The 22922-nt window shown below is 40.7% G+C and overlaps 1 protein-coding gene across 4 annotated transcripts in view; it reads left to right on the forward strand.

Annotated features, from left to right (window-relative positions):
* The window catches only part of grik1 (glutamate ionotropic receptor kainate type subunit 1), a 291625-nt gene that overhangs the window by 159065 nt on the left and 109638 nt on the right, over nucleotides 1–22922 (forward strand). For all 4 annotated transcript variants that reach the window (XM_033033233.1, XM_033033237.1, XM_033033235.1 and 1 more), the window contains 2 exons: nucleotides 16406–16573; nucleotides 17486–17743. In XM_033033233.1, the coding sequence (XP_032889124.1) occupies nucleotides 16406–16573; nucleotides 17486–17743 (426 nt within the window). The remainder of the gene's footprint in view (nucleotides 1–16405; nucleotides 16574–17485; nucleotides 17744–22922) is intronic.

Below are 22922 nucleotides of genomic sequence, written 5' to 3' on the forward strand. Positions count from 1 at the left end.
TTTACGATGCTAAAAACGCATAAATGCTTTTGTTCCTTGTGGTATGCAAATTGAGGTTAGTGAATAAAATGCTCTTATGTGGTCTACAACCAAATAGTTGACCGATTACTTTTGAAATATGTATTATGCCGCCACCATTCTACTCATTCATGAAAAATGTTTAGATTTACATCAGTCTTTTTTTGTGGGAGATGCTGGTTGGTAAAGAAAATCTGGGCATTATTTTTTTAAATGAGTTGTCGTGCTACTGAACACCATTAATTGTATGTGTCAAGTTAGGTAGACATTTTGTAGAAACAAAGAACTGCAGATGCTGGTTGACACTCAAGTCTAAAGAAGGGTGTTGACCCGAAATGTCACCTATCCATGTTCTCCAGGGATGCTGCCTGATCTGCTAAGTTACTCCAGCACTATGAGTCCTTTTAGGTAGACATTATCTTGTACTTTTGACTTAATCTCCCCACTGAAATAACAGACAAATAAGTAGTGCAATAGAATGGTAGGCTGCCATCTAAACTGTCCTTTGAAAAGATGGTCTAGGATTATTTGGCCAGGACTATGGGCTAGGTCCAGAAAAACCTGGCTCATGAGATCATGAATTGATTCTTAATGATCTTGAAGCAAAGAATGCAACCCACACAGGGGGATCAAATCACATTCCTCGATAATTTGAACCTCTGCAAATTAATTGGTTAAAAAAGGTGAATAACCATAGAATCCAATTCAGGCTTGTTACAGTGCCCCCTCCCCTGGATGTCGCTCGGATCCCTATCACTGGCTGACAAACTAGGAGAGGCCATTCCCAGTATCATCAGTAACTGCTCGGTCTAATTAGCTGATATCGGTTTAGCCATCTGAACCTTGTCAACCTACTCCCTACAAAACCCAGACATTCTAGCCAGAGGGGAGAAGGGAAGAGGGGGAGAGAAAAAGCGAAGGGAGAAAAGAGAGAGAGAGAGAGAGAGAGAGAGAGAGGAAGAAAGTGGGGCGCCTCCCTGCTAGCTGTGTCTCCCAGCCACAGGTTTGAGGAAGACTGAGCCCCTGAGCCAAGGCCTCCGTATGGTCTAGACTGGACTGCCAAGAAGAAGCCCTAGACACCCAGCGCCTCTACTGAGGCAGAGAATGAGTGGCCAGGACAAGCCTGAGATGCCATTGCCTCTTCCTGCCCATGGACAATGTGGAACTGCACCTACACATATTGACAAAGACTGAGCCGCTAGGATAATCAAGAGACCACCAGAGCTGCCACTTCAAGCCCCAAAGCTGTGTTACCAGGATGAAGCTGAGACAACTAGCGTCTCCTCCCGAGGCAAGGTTGAACTGCAGGGAGAAGTGTAAGATCACCATTCCTCCTCCTTCGAGACCAGGACTGAGCTGCTGGGACAAGCCTGAGATCGCCAGTGTTACCGCGCACACGCCCTGAAGGCAAATGACGGCGCCCCCATGTGGTTCAGTACTTACTTACCATTGTAAATAAAATATATATCACGCAAGTTCATCCTACTGCAAGTGTCGGTGTGGGCACTGCCGAACCCGGCATCATTCCCACCGCCAAAGAATCATGTTAACATTAAAAGAGAATAGATGTTCTATCTCTACATCCTTGTTTATTTTTGGTATCATTTACATGAGTATCATTCATTTAGATGACTGAGCAAGAATGAGCTGACATAATTTGCTGTTATCCTTAATTCAACCCGTCATAAAGTGCAGATCGGAAGGAGTACAACTCTTGCACACAATCTCGGAATCTCACTAATTCAGTTCAACTGTGTATCTAATGTCTGTAGTGGAATATTTAACTTCCAAGCATCAACCACTCAAAGAACCCTAAAATCCAGAGGGGAAAGTTATTTTCCTCCTGGAGATAATTTTGGACAATACAATAATTATCGCAATGAATATTAAAGTCTGACCCCAACCTATGCTGACCTTATTTAAGATTGTAGAAGTTTTTTGTCTGTGCATTTGGCGAATATTTTCTGTGATACAGGATAAGCTGAATGCGATAGCCTAACATAAAATATATTGTAACATCAAAGTAAAATGATGCCATTCCTTATCAATTATATATCCATTTAATGCTTGTCATATGTGTGCCATTTCTGGTATGCTGATTAACATGAAACTATTTTATGTATTACCCTTTATAGGCTGTTTTATTTTAATATCCACTTCCGTCATTCTCAATCATGAAGACACATTTCATTCTGCTCCTTGCTGTCCAAATGTTTAATAAAATCACAGCATGGATGACTGGTAGTGCCTTTTGAAAGGTTTATAACATTTTATTTATTTTTAGAGTAATGTTGTTTTTCATGAATGATGGATGAAGCATGAATACTGTAGAAATTAGGATTGAGTGCTTTACAGTACATTCGGTAAAGAGGCAACAGTGGAGAAAAAAATGCACAATTTTTATTCCATTTTAGTTCCGTGCCTGTATCTGTTGAGAACTATTTTTATGGCTGCTGCACAGTCAGTTTAATAGATTTCATTTCACTTAATAACCCATTTACTTCAAAGCAGAATTTGATGCACAAACCACAGCTTAAGTAAGAAAGTAAGAAAGCAGAGACTTAAAATAGCTGTTTTGGACTACTAGTTTCATCTCAGAATTTTACATAGTAAAGACCACCTTGATTTAGTCTTTTTCTTCTTGGGATTCCATACTCCTTCAGTCCCTGTAAATCCTGAATCTGTTCTTTAATCTTCAATTGAGTTAACTGAGCCCATTTTGCCTGACCCAGAGGCTTATGAAATCTGTGTTAAGATTTTCACGATCTTAACTTGTATTTTTATCTCTTAAGAGAAATGCAAGAACGGGCTCAGTTGTGTGCATGCACATAAATCTCCTTGTCATCAGCCATTTGTCTTTAGTTGGAATTGGCATAGCACCATTTAACATTCTGTTGGAGTTCTGCAGATGAGATGGAAAACTTCGACTCATGTGTTTCCCTTGGAAACATGATGAGTGAGTAATCTTTGCTCTGCGGCATTCTTTTGTCTCAGGCACGTGCTGGATTCTGACAGAAAGCCTGACATCTAAACTCACCCAATGCTGATAGTTCTGTGATCAAAAGACTGCATCACGTGCCAGCTGGTTGAGGTTGAAAGCAATGCTGTTGGCCTTTATGGTCAGTACATAACAATAAAGGGATAGATGCACCAAAAAACAGAAAAATATGGAAATAACAGGTCAGGCAGCATCTGTGCAGAGAGAAACAAAGCTAATGTTTCAGGTGGATGATCTTTCCTTAGAATTGAGGAAAATTAGAAATCAAATGCTTTCAGTTGAGGAATAATCTAAGGATAAGGGATTTAGAACAGATTGAGAGGAAATTCATTGGAATTGTCTATGATGGAGATCTACAGGGGAAGAGGTGTAGAGGTCATGTGATAGGAGCGGAATTAGGCCATTCCGCCCTTTCGGTCTACTCCACCATTAAATCATGGTTGATCTATCTATCCCTCTTAATCCCCTTCTCCCCATAACCCTTGACACCCATACTAATCAATAATCTATCTATCTCTGCCTTAAAAATATCCACTGACGGCCTCCACAGCCTTCTGTAGCAAAGAATTCCACAAATTCACCACCCTCTGCTTAAAAAAGAATCCACCTCATCTCCTTCCTGAAGGAGCGTCCTTTAATTCTGAGGCTATGACCACTAGTCCTAGACTCCCCCACTAGTGGAAACATCCTTTCCACATCCACTCTATCCAAGCCTTTCACTATTCAATAAGGTTCAATGAGGCCCCCCTTCATTCTTCTAAACTCTAGCAAGCACAGGCCCAGTGCCATCAAACGCCGATCAGAATGAGGATCTGTGATCTAGTGGGACAAGGGGAAACCTTTTGATGTGAGGTGATTGTGCCAATTCGGAGAGGATGATGAAGGCATGATACTCATTACTGATTTGCATGAAGGAGGCAAAACAGGAGATTTAGAAACATAGAAACATAGAAAATAGGTGCAGGAGTAGGCCATTCAGCCCTTCGAGCCTGCACCACCATTCAATATGATCATGGCCTCATCCAACTCAGTATCCTGTACCTGCCTTCTCTCCATACCCCCTGATACCTTTAGCCACAAGGGCCACATCTAACTCCCTCTTAAATATAGCCAATGAACTGGCCTCAACTACCTTCTGTGGCAGAGAATTCCAGAGATTTGTGAAAAATGTTTTTCTCCTCCTGGTCCTAAAGATTTCCCCCTTATCCGTAAACTGTGACCCCTTGTTCTGGACTTCCCCATCATCAGGAATAATCTTCCTGCATCTAGCCTGTCCAACCCCTTAAGAATTTTGTAAGTTTCTATAAGATGCCCCCTCAATCTTCTAAGTATTTGTAAGTATCAAGAAAGGGAAAACTATGATAGAGATCAGAATTTAAAGCACAAAATTGTTTTAAAAAAATGATTGGCATACTTGGCTATTTTTCCCATTGATATTCAAATCATCACTGCGGCTGTTTTATTTTTACAAATATTTTCTGTAAATTCTGTGTTATTATAGCTCTGGCAGAAGAAGAAGAGACAAATCTTACAGATTCCCGCACACACTCTGCCATTTATTAAGAGCATGGTTGATCCTGTGCCAGATGCATAGAGACGCAGCTAGTAGAGCTGCTGCCTTACATTGCCAGATATCTGGGTACAATCCTGACGTCCGATACCATCTGTGTGGAGTTTGAACGGTCTCCCTGTGACCATGTGGGTTTCCTCTGGGTGCTCCAGTTTCCTCCCATGTTCCAAAGACGCATGTGTCGGTAGGTTAATTGACCACTGCAAATTGCCCCTAGTGTATAGGTGCGTGTTAGAATTCGAGCAAGTAGATGAGAATATGGGATAAATGTAGGCTTACTGCAAATGGATGGTTAATATTTGTCCCAGACTCTGCTGTATCTCTCTATGACTATGAATTGGTAATTTGGAGTCCACTTGCCCACCTGATTTTCCCATGTCCTTTGATTCTCTCTGGCATCCAGTGATGCGCTATCAGAGACAATGATTTGCATCCATTTCATAAAATAATTTCCCCTGTCCTAAATCTCTTATCCTTGAATTACAGCTTTACCTCAAATCCTAGATTCTCCAACGAGAGGAAGTAGCCTTTCAGCATTTTTCTTCTCAGGTGCTATCAGAATCACAGTTCATTGTCACATTAGCTTTATTTTCATGCATAGCTCTTGGCCATTTGAACTGGTTGTTACCCAATTACAACTTTTGTGTTCATCTCAAAATGGATGTACTGTAGCAACAGTTTGTAACTGTTCTAAAGTAATTTAGGAGGGATTATCCCTCAAATGTTTTTTATTTATTTGACATTCAAAGTCTTGTATAGAACCTAGTAGATTAAACATACTGGCAAAATGAATGGCAAATGTAAATGACGTTAGCTCATCAGTCAGTGTTGGCCGATTGTAAATACTGGTATTGACTGCATGTTGAGGAAATGTAATGACATTTGGTAGTTGTTGCTGCAGCATCAACATGTTGCATTGTTGACTTGCACTGGAACAGTCACTGCTGCATGAACTGCACGTCTGGCCAGTGGTTCCCAGTGAAAGAGCTAAATATAAAGTGCATTATATTCATTAAGATGCTATGCAATCTGTGCATTCTGTTTTGTGTTTCACAAATTCATTGCAGTTTCCTTGGAAACATAATTTTAAAACCCATAACGAAGATGTTATTAACTCAGTAGAACAGATTGTGCAAATTACCACAAATGCCCCTGAGAGCGGGGACCAAGATTTAAACAACTACTGATATTACATTTTTTGAATAATATTATGAGTACGTCGGAGTTACACATGGTCTTTGAGGTAAATTACAAATATTTTGTGCAGCATGGAATCATAGAATCACAAGGGCTTGGAACAGGGCCAATCAACATTAAAAACTTGCTAACTCTTTAGAGTTATTCAGTAACTAATTTCTTCACTTCTTTCCCTTTTCTCTGCATATTATTTCTCTTCAATTTAATAAAACAGAAAATGCTAGAAACATTCATGTTGTCAAGCAGCATCTAATGAGAGAGAAAAATGGAGATGGTGTTCCTGTTCGGTAATCTTTCTTCAGATCATTCCACTAAAAGATCAGCAACTGAAATCTTTCGCTCTCTCTACAAAATATTGCCCGACCTGCTTTCAACCATTTGCAGTTTTTTAGCTCCCTCCTTCTGAAGTCCAGATGACTTTATTTCCACCACTGTTACAAATGGTGATCTTTGCCATTCTGTTGTGAATTTCACATCTCCTCTTGTATCCTTTCCACATCATTTTGAACTTGGGTCCCTAAGTTCTTGATGAGTATGTTCTATTTACCCCGGCATCGTGATCTTACCTTTGTTAAATCTCCTTTCAAATATCTTTGCTCCGTGGAACATTGGCAGCTTTTTCAATCAAACCTTGTGGTAGAAATTCCTCATCATTGCAACCATTTCTGTGTCTTTTTTATACCTCCTTTGAGGGACCCTTTTCCATGCTTCCTAAAATGTATAGATCAGAATTGGACCTAATACTAAAATGTATAGATTAGAATTGGACCTGATATTCCAGTTTGTATTAATAACTGGTTTTATATAAAAGTTCAATCTATCCTCCTACTTTTGTTACAAAGTCCAGGTTTTAACATGTTTCTCCAGATCAATAACTTCAAAACTCTGTGCACCTATAGATTCAGGCTGCTGGGCTGCTGCACACCCTTTAGAATTCTGCCATTTAACCAATATTATTTATCTTCATTCAGGATGCCAACAAAAATCTGTATAGTTTGTTGCATCTGCCCATTCTGCCTGCCTACACAAGACCTCTGAGAAATTATTATTATTATCCTCCTCGGTGTTCACTAGAACACAAGAACCCCAGAAACAGATGAACAATACCTCCTTTATCATTTGGACAAGAATGTACAGTTTAGTAAGGTTTCCCAAACATATTTCAGAAATTGCTCTCCTTTGCCCTCTACTTTTTCTCAAGCCCAATCAATATTGAAGTTAGCAAGCCACCCACCAGTATTGAGCATTGTACTTATCTGTAATTTCTCTGCAGACTTTCCCTTTATGTAATTTCTCTGCAGACTTTCCCTTTATGGGCACATTCCCTTTCCTTCTTGCTTAGCCTTACCTTTTTTAGATTCCTTACTTATTTTCTTTTTCTTTTCTGTGGGGCCTTTTTTTGCTTCTTTTGTTCCCACATCCACTACTATCCTCACTCTTTTCTTCTTTCTCTCTATTCCTTTCTCTTTTTTTATTATGGCTTAATATTTGAAAAAAAAAAAAGAAGTTGTACAAGAAATGTAATATGTTGCATATTATGATTAAGATGTATTTTGTACATTGCTTCTAATAAAATTAAAATAAAAAAAAGACTTGTTCCGTTATCTACCTCCCACAGTCTGATCAAATAGATTTTACCCACGAGTCGACCATTATCTCTCTCCAACACCACTATATATTCCTTGATATACCCAGTTCCTTGTTCCCTAACAATTACCAGTAATCACCACCGCAGAGGGGCAAATTCAACCCGTCGATCGGCGGCGGAAGTCCCGATGAGAACGTGATTAATGACGGTAGAGTTGCTACCTCACAGTGCCAGAGACCCAGGTTCGATCCTGACCATGGGTGCTGTCTGTACGGAGTTTGTACGTTCTCCACGTGCCCTGTGTGGATTTTCTCCGGGAGCTCCGGTTTCCATGGAGACATGCAAGTTTGTAAGTTAATTGGCCTTGGCTATAAAAAAAAATTGTAAATTGTCCCTAACATGTAGGATAGTGCTAGTGTATGATGTGATCGCTGGTCGGCACGGACTCGATGGGCCGAAGAGCCTGTTTCCACGCTGTATCTCTATAGTCTAAAAATTCATATCACTGCGTGGCTATTTGTGTCTCAGTTCAGCAACATTATTCACCACACATTTTCTTGTATATCCATTCTAAAGCTATGATTTTCCTTCTTGTAGCAGGATATGTTTCTCTCCTATAATATGCCAAGTCTAATACTATTTAACAGACTACTTCTTTGACCAAATGATGGACAAGATGGGCACGATCATGGAAAAGTGTAACTGACTTTTATTCATGGATTAGTTTTCAAAAGCTTATGTGCAACTAATGATTGATTATTTTATTGGATTTACGCAAGTTTTACCATGAGTGTATGTGGGTACCTGTTAATTGGTGAAGTACTACTGCTGTGATCAGATGTTAAAAGTGAAAGGCGTTGCAGTTTCTTGCAGGATAGGCAGGGCTATGTCAGTCGGTATAGCATGAAAATTCCAAGGTGATGTATTTGCTGGTACATTGAAGCGTCCAGTAAGGGTGTACTCAAATCATTTTGTTGGATGATAGCAGACACAAAACTAAAATACATCTGAGCTGCATTCGCAGGTGTTGCAACAGCCGACGTTCATCGACTTAAAGCCTGAAAATGCTGGAAACAGTCAGTAGGTCAGGCAGCATTTATAGAAAGAGAAACAATTAATGTTTCAGGTCTAAGACTCCCTTTACATAACAGGACGAAGGATCTTTAACCTGAATTGTTATCGCTGTTTCTCTTTCCCAAGGTGCTGCTTGGCCTGCTGGATGATTTCAGCATTTTCTGTGTTCATTCCAGATTCCCAGCATCTGCAATGTTGATTAGTCTTTGTTTTCCCCAAGCCCCACTAAAGAGCAGAAACAGCAAGACCTTGATATTTCTGCAGGGGCTTTGAATTATTAATGCTCTACAAACAGTTTTCTAAGCACTGCTGGTAAAAGAGCTTTCAGCAGATAAACGGTGGAAGATGATAATTCAGAACGGGATAGAGATAAATGAGTCACTTTAATTCTCCTTCCAGCTCCAACTCTGACATTCCTGTCATTTCCTGTCCTGTTCTAATGAGGCCCACTTGATGTTCTATTTGGGAATATGCTAACGTGTACAGGCCTATTGGCCATTTTTCCAACAGCTCTACATTTCATAGCTTTTACATGTTTCTCTCTCTCTCTCTCTCTCTCTCTCTCTCTCTCTCTCTCTCTCTCTCTCTCTCTCTCTCTCTCTCTCTCTCTCTTTCTCTGTCTCTCTCGGTCTCTCTCTGAGTCTCTCTGTCTGTCTCTCTCTCTCTCCTTATCCAACCTTTGATCACTCTGCAACTTGAAACAAACTTGTTTTTTCGCTTTTCCAGTCCTGGTCGAGGGTGTTTGACCTGAAACGTGAATTCATTTGTGTTTCCACAGATGTCACTTGATGTGTTCAGTGTCACTAGATTTTCTGTTTTTATTTAGGAAGCGTTTATTACGTTAGGATAGTGGAATTATAAAGAGATTTTGGACTAATTGTCATATAATTGTTCTCTGGTATTTTGCTTGCTGTGAGAGATAAATACGTCTGTTGCCAAAGGGGCTTCTATCAGCCAAGTCACTATGGGGCTGAATCACTGGTCTTGTTTAAAGAAAACAATCGTGCTTGATTAAAACCCCATCGCTTGTTATATTTCGGATCTGCCCATACTGATGCCAAATGAGTAAACAAATAAAGATATGGACCAGAAATGAATTTAGAAGGCAATGGTCTCATGAAATTTGGAGAGGGAAATTTTACTGATGCTAAAGGAATCAATTTTAGCTTCAGTAAACGGCATCAGGCACCAAGAGTTGATTTTGAAATGTTTAGCTTAATAAGAAAATGTTACTGAAAGGTATTGGTCAAGAGAAACAGAACTGTTAACCAACGTACAAACTGTGCAATGAAGTTAAGAGTCAAGAGTGTTTTATTGTCATATGTCCCAGATAGGATAGTGAAATTCTTGCTTGCTGCAGCACAAGAGATATGTGTACATAGTACGTAACGGGAGAAACAAAGTTCAGTGTGTACATATACACATGCACACATACTCAATAAATAAACAAATATAGTGCAATAATAATAATAGTAATAATCTGTTGTCGTTCAGAGCTTATTTGTTGTCGTGTTTAATAGCCTGATGGCTGTAGGGAAGAAGCTGTTCCTGAACCTCGACATTACAGTCTTCAGGCTCCTGTACCTTCTTCCCGATGGCAATGGTGAAATGAGTGTGTGGCCAGGATGGTGCGGGTCTTTGATATGTTGGCTGCCTTTTTGAGGCAGCGACTTCGATAGATCCCTTCAATGGTGGGGAGGTCAGAGCCGGTGATGGACTGGGCAGTGGTCACAACTTTTTGCAATCTTTTCCGCTCCTGGACGCTCAAGTTGCCGAACCAGGCCACGTTGCAACCAGTCAGTCTGCTCTCTCCTGTGCACCTGTAGAAGTTCAAGAGAATCCTCTTTGACATATCGAATCTCCGTGATCTTCTCAGGAAGTAGGAAAGATCTTTGGAAATATGCGTGTCCAGGAATTTGAAGTTTTTGACCCTCTCCACCATTGACCCATTGATATAAACAGGATTGTGGGTCCTCATCCTTCCCCTTCCAAAGTCCACAATCAGTTCCTTGGTTTTATTGATGTTGAGAGCCAGGTTGTTGTGCTGGCACCGTTTGGTCAGTCGGTCGATCTCACTTCTATACTCTGACTCATCACCATCTGTAATTCATCCAACAACAGTGGTGTCGTCGGTGAACTTGATGACGGAGTTCGCACTATTTCAGGCTGCACAGTCATGGGTATAGAGTGAGTAAAGCAGGGGGCTGAGCACGTAGCCTTGAGGGGCTCACGTACTGATTGTTACTAAGGTGAAGTATTTCTGTGAATTCGAACAGACTGGTGTCTGTGGATGAGGAAGTCGAGTATCTGATTACAGAGGGATGCGCAGAGACCCAGCTCGGAGGGGATGATGGTATTGAACGCCGAGCTGTAGTCTATAAACAACAGCTGGCCGCAAGTGTATTTATTGTCCAAATGGTCCAATGTGGAGTGGACAGCGGGTGAGATCGCATCCACCGTTGACCTGTTGTGGCGGTAGGCGAACTGTAGTGGGTCGAGGCTCTTGTCAAGGTAGTTGATATGGACCTTAACCAACTTCTCAAAGCACTTCATCACCATGGACATTAGTGCCACTGGTCGATAGTCATTGAGGCAAGTCACCTTACTCTTATTGGGCACCGGTATTATTGATGCCCTCTTCAGGCCTCTGACCTCAGAAGTGAGAGATTGAAAATGTCTGCAAAAACTCCAGCCAGTTGTTCTGCACAGGTTTTGAGAACTCTGCACAGGTTTTGAAAAGGGTCTGTGATTTGGGAAGAGAAGGCTTGTATCATCTGCCATGATCATATTGAGTGGTGGGGCAGGCTTCAGTGGCTGTTGCCAACTCGTGAGACTTGTGTATTCTGTTGTATATCTTGGAATGTGCTGCTATTTCATAATTAATTTGTATCCATCTATGATTCTTCGAGCTGTTAATTCATTCACCCTGTTGCAGATGCAGTGAGAATAGAAGAATTTCCAGTATTCTGACTTCATTTGCCCACTGTCTTTGTTTCAGCTGCCTATTTATCCTGCATATTACCTTTATTTATTTCACTCCTAGTTTTGCTGTTGGAAAGCAGGGTAGAGTGCCAAGGGACACTGGAAGGAGCATCAAGGACAATAGAAAATAGACAGTAGGTGCAGGAGTAGGCCATTCGGCCCTACAAGCCATTCAATGTGATCATGGCTGATCATCCACAATCAGTACCCCATTTCTGCCTTCTCCCCATATCCCCTGACTCTGCTATCTTCAAGAACCCTATCTACTCTTGAAAGTATCCAGAGAGGCAGAATAAATGCTATAAAGATGATCTTTCTCCCACAAATTCTTTATTTATTTCAATCAATACCGATATACCTAACTAAATTGGGTTTTTTTAATCTTGTTTCTCAGATTACAAACTTTATCTGGGATTATAAAACACATAGAATTCATAAACGACATCTATGTAAACCCAAAGAAATGGGCGGATTGGCTCTCCCCAATTTCTTATACTATTATTGGGCAACGAATATTAAAAATGTAATTTACTTGCTGGATAACGCAAGCCAACAGGTAGACTGGTTAATAATGGAGAGAGAGGATTGCTCGCCTTTTAATATAGGCGCGATTCTTCTCTCCCCAACAAAGTTGAAGAACACACTATATGATAAAAATCTGATTATTCACAGCACTCTGGAGACAAGTAAAATCAATTTTTAAACTAGGAAATGTATCTCTTCTCTTACCAATAGCTAATAACCCTTTGTTCAAGCCATCTATTATAGATAATACGTTTACTTATTGGGAAAGACTAGGAATTTAAAAAACTTGGAGATCTCTACGAGATGGGAACTCTTCTTTCATTTCAGGAATTACAGTCGAAATACCACCTGAAAGGTAATCAATATTTCAGATATCTTCAAATTCGAGACTATTTGAAAACATATACCCATGACTACCAAAATCTGCTGCCAGATAAATTAGACAAATGTATGAATAGAAACTCAGAGTCAAACAATTTAACATCATATTTGTATAACACCCGTCTAAATATAGAAATCCCATCGTCAGACACAATTAGAAGAGACTGGGAAGAGGAACTAGGCCTAAAAATTCCAAAACACAGATGGGAAGAAAATCTTTTATATATACACAATTGTTCGATTAATGTTAGACATACTTTAATTCAATTTAAAACACTGCACAGACTCTACTATTCAAAGACTAAACTGAATAAGATCTTTCCAAATGTATCTCCTATTTGTGACAAATGTCTCATTCAAGAAGTAACTATAACACATTCCTTCGCCTCTTGCATAAAACTACATAACTTTTGGAAAGGAATTTTTGAAATTTTCTCAAAAACATTAAAAACAAAACTGGACCCCGACACGGAACTGAACATTCTCGGAACATCAGAAGCCTGCTCTGAGCTATCAATATTTCAAAGACGTTTCCTTAATTATGGCCTGATAACGGCAAAAACACTAATACTTAAATTCTGGAAAAATACATCTGCCCCTACTCTTAAAATGTGGATTACAAACATGTCTGAGACGCTACATCTTGAAAATATGAGACTTGTCTTAGCAGAAAAACCAGAGCAATTTTCAAAGACATGGACACCATTCATTGATTCATTACAAGGATAGTATGGCGCAACACAATTTTGGAATTAAATTGAATTACGGGTTGGGTGATGGGTGGGGAGAGATACGAAGCAGGTATATCATCACTTTTTGTTTTTCTTTCTGTTTTTGTCTTTTTATTTCTCTACATTTTTCTTATTTCTTTTACTTACTCTCTTCGGCTACATCAATTTGGTGGTCTAGGGGTTCTAGTCAAGTCAAGTCAAGTCAAGTCAAGTTTATTTGTCACATACACATACGAGTATGTGCAGTGAAATGAAAGTGGCAATGCTCGCGAACTTTGTGCAAAAAGACAAACAAACAAACAACCAAACAAACTATAAACACAATCATAAACACACACATATTCTTTTACATATTAAATATTGGAAGGAAAAACGTTCAATATTCTTACACATTCACTTTTTCTCTCTCTTGCTTTTTCTCATCTTTAGCTAAAAATTAAAATTGAAGCTGTACAATAACTACTATGTCATATGCAGCAGTTTATACTTTTGTACACTGCTTCTAATAAAAATAAATATTTAAAAAAAAGAAAGTATCCAGAGAACCGGCAGAACTGAGGCAGAGAATTCCATACTCACAACTCTGTGTGAAAAAGTGTTTCCTCATCTCCGTTCTAAATGGCTTACCCCTTATTCTTAAACTGTGGTTCCTGGTTCTGGACTCCTCCAACATCGGGAACATGTTTCCTGCCTCTAGCGTGTCCAAACCCTTAATAATCTTATATGTTTCAATAAGATCCCCTCTCATCATTCCAAATTCCAGTATATACAAGCCCAGCCGCTCCATTCTCTCAGTATATGACAGTCCCGCCATCCCGGGAATTAACCTTGTGAACCTACGCTGCACTCCCTCAAAAGCAAGAATGTCCTTCCTCAAATTTGGAGACAACACAATACTCCAGGTGTGGTCTCACTAGGGTCCTGTGGTGTTGTAAACATGACAGAGGCCAGAAAGGATGGACTGTGTGCCATGGAGTGCCCGAAAATATCTACATTTATTAGGGCTGCTATTCAGTAGGTCCAGCAGGAGATGACTGTTCTGATCTGTTAGGAGTGAGAATCCTAGAGGGGCTGTCCCACTGCGGCGACCTAATTGGTGAGTTTAGAAGAGTTTGCCCTCGACTCATACTCGCAGCATGGTCGACATGAGGTCCTAGGAAGTCTTTGTAACTCCCCTTCATGCTCGAGAGTAGTCCCCGCGTACTCGAGGCCTCAGCTAGGTTGCGGCGTATTTTTCAACATGCTGAAAAATGCACGCTAGTAAAAAAAGGTCGCCATGATAAACTTAGGTTTAGTCTAAGTAGGTCGTAGTAGGTCGGCATGTTATTCGTAGGTAATCGAGGGTAGTTGAAGGTAATCGAAGGTAGTCAAAGGTAGTCGTAGATAGTCTTCAACATAGTCAAAGGAGGTCGAAGGAGGTCTTCAACATGATACTTTTTCAAACTCTCCTAAACTCTCCTATTAAGTCGCCGTAGTGGGACAGCCCCTTTAGACTATGAATTAAAGCCAGAAAATATATCATGACTTCACGCATTGTATCAATGTGAGCTGCAGACCAACAGAAATGCTGCTCTTTCATATTATCACTTTCTCTTATGCACATGCACGCACACACACAGACATATACATGCACGTGCACACACACACACACACACAGACATGCACACGCACCGCACAGACACACACCACACAGACACGCACACACACGCACGCACACGCCCTTCATATTCAGGCAACGGCACTGAGGTACAGGAGGAATACACACTCAGCACCTAAATTGTATTAAGAAGACAATCATGCATTGTAGGGCTATGTAACCACAGTACACTGTTGTTATAGTGCTAGGGTGTATGGACTTGGAAACCCACAGATAAAGTGGCAATAAAAGGAAAGACACCAGTGTGTATAATATAAAAACATATTGTGATTTTTAAATATATATTTGTCAGATTTGATATTTATTTGTTACAAGTGATTCAGAACATTGCATTGCTGAAGTGCAAACCAATTTAAGGCAAATTACAACATCCTTCCCTGTGCTGGTTTAACTGACACAGAAGATAGACACAAAAAGCTGGAGTAACTCAGCGGGTCAGGCAGCATCTTTGGAGAGATGGATTGGGTGATCTTTCAGGTCGAGACCCTTCTTCAGACTGGTTTGGGATAAGGGAAACGAGAGATATAGACGATGATGTGGAGAGATAAAGAAGAATGAATGAAAGATATGCAAAATAGTAGCGATGATAAAGGAAACAGGCCATTGTTAGCTGTTTGTAGGGTGAAAATGAGAAGCTGGTGCGACTTGTGTGGGAGAGGGATAGAGAGATCGGAATGCCGGGGCTACCTGAAGTGAGAGAAATCAAAATTAGTACCAATGGGCTGCAAGCTGCCCAAGCAAGATATCGGAGTTGCGGAGGGAACGGTCTCTGCGGAAGGTGGAAAAGGGTGGAGGAAAATGTGGCTAATGGTGGGATCCCATTGGAGGGGGTGGAAATTTTGGAGGGTTATGTGTTGTATGCGAAGGCTGATGGGGTGGTCTAGGGGGACTCTGTCTCTGTTGCGACTAGGGGGAGGGGGAGCACTGACACAGGATGGCTGCTGCTGCTATTGTTGTTGACCCTGCCATATTTCAGCCAGACACCTATTGGTGTCCTGCCAGCTGTATTATCATTTGGGGACCCATTGAATGAGAGTGCTAACTGCTGAGTACTGGAAGGGTTGGGAGGTGAAGGGGAGCAGAGGGTGGATGGGGTGGGGGTCATGAAAAAATCTCTGCGTAACAGTTCAGGCACTCTTTGTAAGCTTTGAAAGATGATTGAGAGGTCTACAGTCAGTTGTACAGATGACCAGTCAGGTTTTTCCAATGTTAACTGAGTGGCACTTCAGAATCTAAATGCAACAAAACAACTCCCATTTGTTCTGTGTTGTTCAATGGCAATAAGCCTCAACTTCGAGGCACATTCCCAGTGCAGCTTCTGTAATAATGCACTTCCATACAGTTAGTGTTGCTGACTGCATATCTCTTTACAGCTGTTATGGTATGTGTTACAAATAATCCTTCAATCTATCTGTGGCATATGAAGAGAGAGAAAAAAACGTATTGTTTCTCTGCTCTTAGGATTCCTTGGTGAAATCAAATCTAAATTAAATGGGCAGGTGGGACTAGTGTAGCTAGGACATGTTGGCCGGTGTGTGCAAGTTGGGCCGAAGGGCCGGTTTCCACTCTATGACTGTAAATACTTAAAATTTAACGTACTGAATATAAAATGGTTTTGCAAGAATATGATTAAATGTGAACATCTTTCACGTCTCAGCCTGAACGGTGTCTTTTTTTATTTAAGGAGGCATTTTTGAAACTACTGAAAATGAGCCAATCAGTATTGAAGAGATGGCCTTCAAGTTTGCAATCACCAGCATAAACAGAAATAGGACACTGATGCCTAATACTACGCTCACCTACGATATACAGAGGATTAATCTTTACGACAGCTTCGAAGCTTCCAGGCGGGGTGAGTACGATGCATTCCATTATTGCTTTCATACATTATGGGCTGAATGTCAATTCACAGTATTGAGTGGGTTGAGATTGTATTGAGAGATCAAAATACAATGAGTCTGTGACAGAGAAACTCCACATTCCTCCAACCAACCTATTTTATTTTTTAACTGAGGCAGGACAAGGAGTAGGTGGCCAAACCATATGTGGAATTGGGATGGGCAGATACCTGCATTCATTTTGAGTCATTCTAATTTTAAAGTCTAGTTTAGAGATACATTGCAGAAACAGGCCCTTCGGCCCACTGGGTCAACCAGCGATCCCCGCATATTAACACTATCCTACAGACACACACTAGGGACAATTTTTACATTTACCAAGCTGACCATTAAAATGGTGGCAGGGAAGAGGGAAGGAAAATATATATTTTTAATGTTAACATTAATTAAACATTCAAAATTGCCTCTCACTCAAGTTCAACTGGGTGAGTTTACACTATATTAGTCCCAGACTTATTTTTGCAGTGTGTTCCCCTTCTTCAATGATCATCGGATAATCTTCCACATCTGTCACAATCCTTTCCCTATTCATAATCCAGATTGAGTCCTTGGACGCTTCACACCTCTTGGGTCACAATCTTTACTTAAGGGAGTCTTTTGTTTAAATTCTGGAGGGCTTTCAGGATATTCTCGTTACCAGATATACTGACCTCACCCCACCCCTGCCATTCAGAGCTCATCTCCAAGCTTTCAAATACAATCCGCTACCTCTTGAGATAGCACAAGGGCCTCGTCCCGAAACGTCACCCATTCCTTGTCTCCAGAAATGCGGCCTGTTCGCCTGGTTATTTTGTGTCGATATCTAATTCTAAAGGTTGTGCACTATCTTTATAATGTGACTGATCTGTTTCTTTAAAACCCACCAGCTTGTGACCAGCTTACTCTTGGAGTAGCAGCTGTGTTTGGACCTTCACACAGTTCTTCAATAAGTGCAGTTCAGTCTATCTCTAATGCAATGGAAGTTCCACACATCCAGACCCGCTGGAAACATCCCATCCTAGATCAGAAGGACTCATTCTTCATCAACCTTTATCCAGAATATACATCAATTAGTAGAGCTATCCTGGATCTGGTGCAGTATTACAAATGGAAGACAATTACCATTGTTTATGAAGATAGCACAGGTAAATAATCAAATCCTGTTCATATGCTTAAGTTATTTATTTCAACCGGTTGCAATATTTTTAGGCTTCAGTACTTAATAAAGTTAAATTACAACAATGGTCTTGGAGCACTGCAGAGTTAAGATTTTCCATACTGACAAGTTGCCTTTGAGAAATATTTAATTATTAATATACATTGAATATAACTAGAAAACTAAAGGCCTAATGGTGTAATTGTACTGCTTGTGGTAGAAATAATTTAAACTATGATCTGAAGGATATACTGTACTAACAAGGATTATAAGTGAAGTCCAATTAAGGTTTAAATGATGTGCTCAGAGCCAACTTTGGTTTCTTTCCCAGTCATCATTATCTCCTTTGAAACTGTTGTTGAACTTCATCGTGTTGGGTGTATATAGAAAGTAATGTCTTTGTTGTGTTGTGAGTTTTCACATCAAATGTAAGCTGAGAGTGGTGTAAGTGGGGCATTGGCCAGAAGGATTTTATTCTGATATTGCTCTCTCATCTCCAACCAGTTCCCTTGGTAACTGGTTTGTGATATACCATGTAATGTCTTACCTTTATGTCTGCCAGCTGAGCATGACAGTGGGATAAATATGATCAAACCTTTCTTAATATTGCCTGAATTGACCACTTGTTCATTTAGTTTTAGGTAAATTAATTCTGCTTCCCGAAGTGGAAGGTTGTAAAAGGTCTTGCTTTGAAATTACATTTTTTGATAAACATGACGTCTCCTCCTACAGTCATGCCTGAGCATGATTTGTACCCTGAACTGCCCTTTGTTTATTAAATCTAGTTTAAAACAAAATAAATAGTACTCTCTCATTAACAGCGCCTACTTAGATATTCAGGTAGGACATTTGGACAAGGAAGATCTTTTATATAATTAGTAAAATTGAGATGATTTCAGTAGCAAGATGAAGATTAAGGAAATTTAGAAAGGGTCGTGATCAAATAAAGTATGATGTATTTTGAAGGGTGAGTCTTTTGATAGATATGACGCTATTGTTTTTAAGCTTATTTTTGTTAAAGTGTAAAACCAAATAATTTCCCATGCCAAATGATTAAAACAAGTCAGATTTAGTCTGTGATGTGGCAAACTGTAGTAGGAGTGGAGCTATTTGGAAATATATCCTTGTTCCACTCATTTTTATGTGCATAAAATCATGCAGCATTACAGATATTTGGCCCTGTCTACATTGAAGTTTTTCTCTGTATGATCTATGATCTAATCTCACACCATCTGTACTCATTTTAATATTCCTCCTTTTCACTGAATAATCTAATTCCCATTTAAAAGGATTCATTGCCTTGGTTCAGTGATTTAAGTAGAAAATTCTACATCATAAGCATCTTCGGTGTGAAGTTTTCATCTAGTAATTTTCCATTTAAATACCTTGTACTTACCATCTTGATAACTCGTGGGAATTGAATCAGAATGTTGTGTTTTCTTTTGAAGATCTAAACCTTACTAGTTATACCAGAAAGAACACAAAGTAGCTTTGGAACTATAAGCATTCATTTGCTGTGACATTGGAACATCTTTGCCACATCTTTGTTGACTATTGTCATTTTCATAAATGCAAAAAAACTTTGCACAATATTTTAACTGCAGACTGGCCAACCATCTTGAGTATGTTCAACATTAATTTCTTCATTTGGTGTTCTCTTCCTGTATATGCAACTCCATTATTCTATTTGCATTTTGTTTTAATTCTCGGGGACTGCTAGTTGCTCCTTCCCACAATTTTTAATAACTTGTGTATCCTTTTACTTATGGTTCTCCAGATTCTCTTCTGCATTTAAATGATTGCTACTAAAGGTCAATTTCTCACAGAATCGTATAATCTCACGGACCATAAGACCTAGGAGCAAAATTAGGCCATTTGGCCCATCGAGTCTACTCTGCCATTCAATCATGGCTGATCTATTTTTCCCCTCTCAACCCCATTCTCCTGCCTTCCCCCTGTAACCCTCGATACCCTTACTAATTAATAATTCATCATTCTCCTTTAAAAATACCCAATTACTTGGCCTCCACGGCCACCTGGGGCTGAATTCCACAGATTCACCACCCTTTGGCTAAAGACATTTATCCTCATCTCCATTGTAAAGGTACGTCCTTTTATTCTGAGCTCCTCTGGTTCTGGACTCCCATTACTGGAAACATCTTTTCCACATCCAGTCTATCTAGGCCTTTCATTATCCAGCAGTAAGATCCACCCTCGTTTTTTGAAACTCCATGATTATAGGCCCAGAGCCATCAAACATTCCTTATACATTAGCCCAATCATCCCCGGGATCATTCCCGCAAACCTTCTCTGGACCCTCTGCAAAAACCTGCACAACTATCCGATGATATGGGGCCTAAAACTGCTTACAATATTCTAAATGTGACCTCACCAGCACCTTACAAACCCTCAGCATTAGATTTTCAGATTGGTTTTAGATTATTGTCCTTTCGAAATGAATGCTAGCCTTGCATTTGTCTTTTTCACTGACGACCCAACCTGCAAATTAATCTTTTGGGGATCCTGCACCAGCATTCAAATCTCTTTGCACCTTTGATTTCTGAATCCTCTCCCCATTTAGAAAGGTGTCTCTGCCTTTATTTCATCTACCAAAGAACACTTTGCTACGTTGTATTCCATTTGCCACTTCTATGCCCGCTCCCCCAACCTGTCCAAGTCCTTCTGCAGACTCCCTGTTTCCTCTCTCACTACCTGCTCCTCCATCCATTTGTGTAATGTGAAAAGTAGCGGACCCAACACTGACCTCAGCCCCAGTCACTGACAGCCAACCAGAAAAACCCATCTTTATTCCCACTCTTTGCCTTTTGCCAGTCAACTAATCTTCTATCCATGCTAGTACCTTGCCTGTGATACTGTGGGCTTCTATCCTGTTTAGCAGGCTCACCTATCTGGCCTATAATTTCCTTTATTTTACCTCACTCCCTTCTTAAACAGTGGATTTACATTTGTTATTTTCCAGTCCTCTGGAACCATTCCTGACTCTAGTGATTCTTGTAAGATCACTACTAATTCCTCCACAATTTCAACAGCTACCTCGTTCAGAACTGTGGGATGTAGTCTGCATGGGGAGCAAGACTCTCAGACTTGTTAGGCAAGCTCACTGCATGGAAACAGGCCTCGCCCAACCTGACAAGTAATGGGCACCCATCTGTGTGAACCCTATCGTCCAACACTTGGTCCATACCCCTCCATGCCTAAACCTCTCAATAAAACATTTCTTTAATGATACCAAGCAATCCAGCTTCAGCCATTCTTTCAGACAGTGCTACACCACCACCCCTTCAGCTAAATTATCTGGTTTTATCTGCTTAAGATATAAGGAAAAGTTTCCTGCAGTCTACCCTAACTACACCATCTGACTTCTATATACCTCAATCATGTCTCCTCTTCGCCTCCTCAGCATCAGGGAGAACAGACCTAGCTTCCCCAGTCTCTCCTTATAGCTGAACTGTCCCATCCCAGGCATCATTCTGGTGAATCTTCTCAGCACCCTCTGCAACACTATCACGATCTTCCTATAGCATTACTGCACACTGTACTCCATCTAAGGACCCTTCTTCAGACTTTGCACACATGGTTGCTTCAGAGTGCAGAGAATTGAAGATCTACTATAATTTCTCAAAAATAAACCTAACAGTTGTATCCATTGTTCATCACTATTTACAAAGATCTAAATAAACACTGATCTTTCATCAACATAGGCAATAAAGGATGCATAAAACTCTGCATTTTAGGTTAAGAATTTTTCAATTTTGAAATATCTTTGAGATTCTGGGTGATTTTCAGGTCTGTGGTATTGGTGGCAACCTATACATGCAATATGTCCATCTATATTTTCTTTGGGACTTTCTCACGATTGATGGCGACTTGGGACTACTCTGGTTTTGTAGGTCCTGAGATGGATAATGAGGCCAATGTGGGAGCCACAGATGGGACAGGTGGAAGAGTGGGTATTTTATGAGGTGGCCAATTCCTTCCCCTGCTCACAGGGCATCTCAAAATTACTAAAGGCTCCTTCTCCACTTTATTCGACACTGAGACGGGGCAGTTGAAACATCCGCAGTCGAGGCGATTGAAGCTCCCGCAGCCGGCAATCAAAGCCCCCGCGTCGGGGCGATCGAGGCTCCCACGTCGGGGCGGTCGTAGCTCCCGCGGTTTGGAGCTCCCGAAGTCGACCTCTGACCAGGGACCACGGGCTCCACAATGTTAAAGTCCACAGGCTCCCGCGGTTGGAGCTTCAAGGTCGATCCCCGACAGGGACCACCAGCTCCACAATGTTATGTCCTGCAGGCTCCCACGGTTGAAGCTCCCGAAGTCCGTCCCCAGCAGAGGCCGCTAGCTCCGCGATGTTAGGTCGCAGTGCGAACCGAGATACGATACGGAAAAAAATCTCATCTCCGTCGAGGTAAGAGATTAAAAAAAATTCCCCAACCCCCCTCCCCCCACATCCCACATAAAACAAGCTAAAGAACACAAAATCATACATTTAACACACACTAAAAAACACCAAAGAAAGAAAAGGACGAGACAGACTGTTGGCGAGGCAGCCATTACAGGCGCCACCCAGGGATATTATAGAGTCATAGAGTCTTCACGCTTTCAAACAGGTCCTTCTGGCCAACTTGTCCATGCCGACCAACATGCCACATCTGCATTAGTCCCACCTGCCTGCGTTTGGCCTATATCCCTCTAAACCTATCTTATCCATGTACCTGTCTAACTGTTTCTTAAACTTTGTGATAGTATCTGCCGCAACTACCTCCTCTGGCAGTTCGTTCCATATCCCTACCACCTTTTGTGTAAAAGGATTGCCCCTCAGGTTCCTATTACATTTTTCACTCTTTGTCTTTAACCTATTTCTTATGGTTCTTGATTCCACTACTCTGCGTAAAAAGACTCTGTGCAGTTGCCCTCTCTATTCCTTTCACAATCTGTAACCCTCTATAAATTCACCCCTCATCCTCCTGCATCCTCATTGCTATCTCAAGAAAGGTCAAAGCACAAATATTTGCACTCCATGACCTCAAGTTCTCAATGAATTTGGAAAAGTTTGAGCGGTAACTGCGAAATGTTGACGGCGAAGATACCTGTACAGCTACAACGATTTACACAGACGCTTTTCGGGTAAATTTCAGGCTTTGATATGT

The sequence above is a fragment of the Amblyraja radiata genome, chromosome 14 (assembly GCF_010909765.2).
Source record: "Amblyraja radiata isolate CabotCenter1 chromosome 14, sAmbRad1.1.pri, whole genome shotgun sequence".
NCBI classification, from domain to species: Eukaryota; Metazoa; Chordata; class Chondrichthyes; order Rajiformes; family Rajidae; genus Amblyraja; species Amblyraja radiata.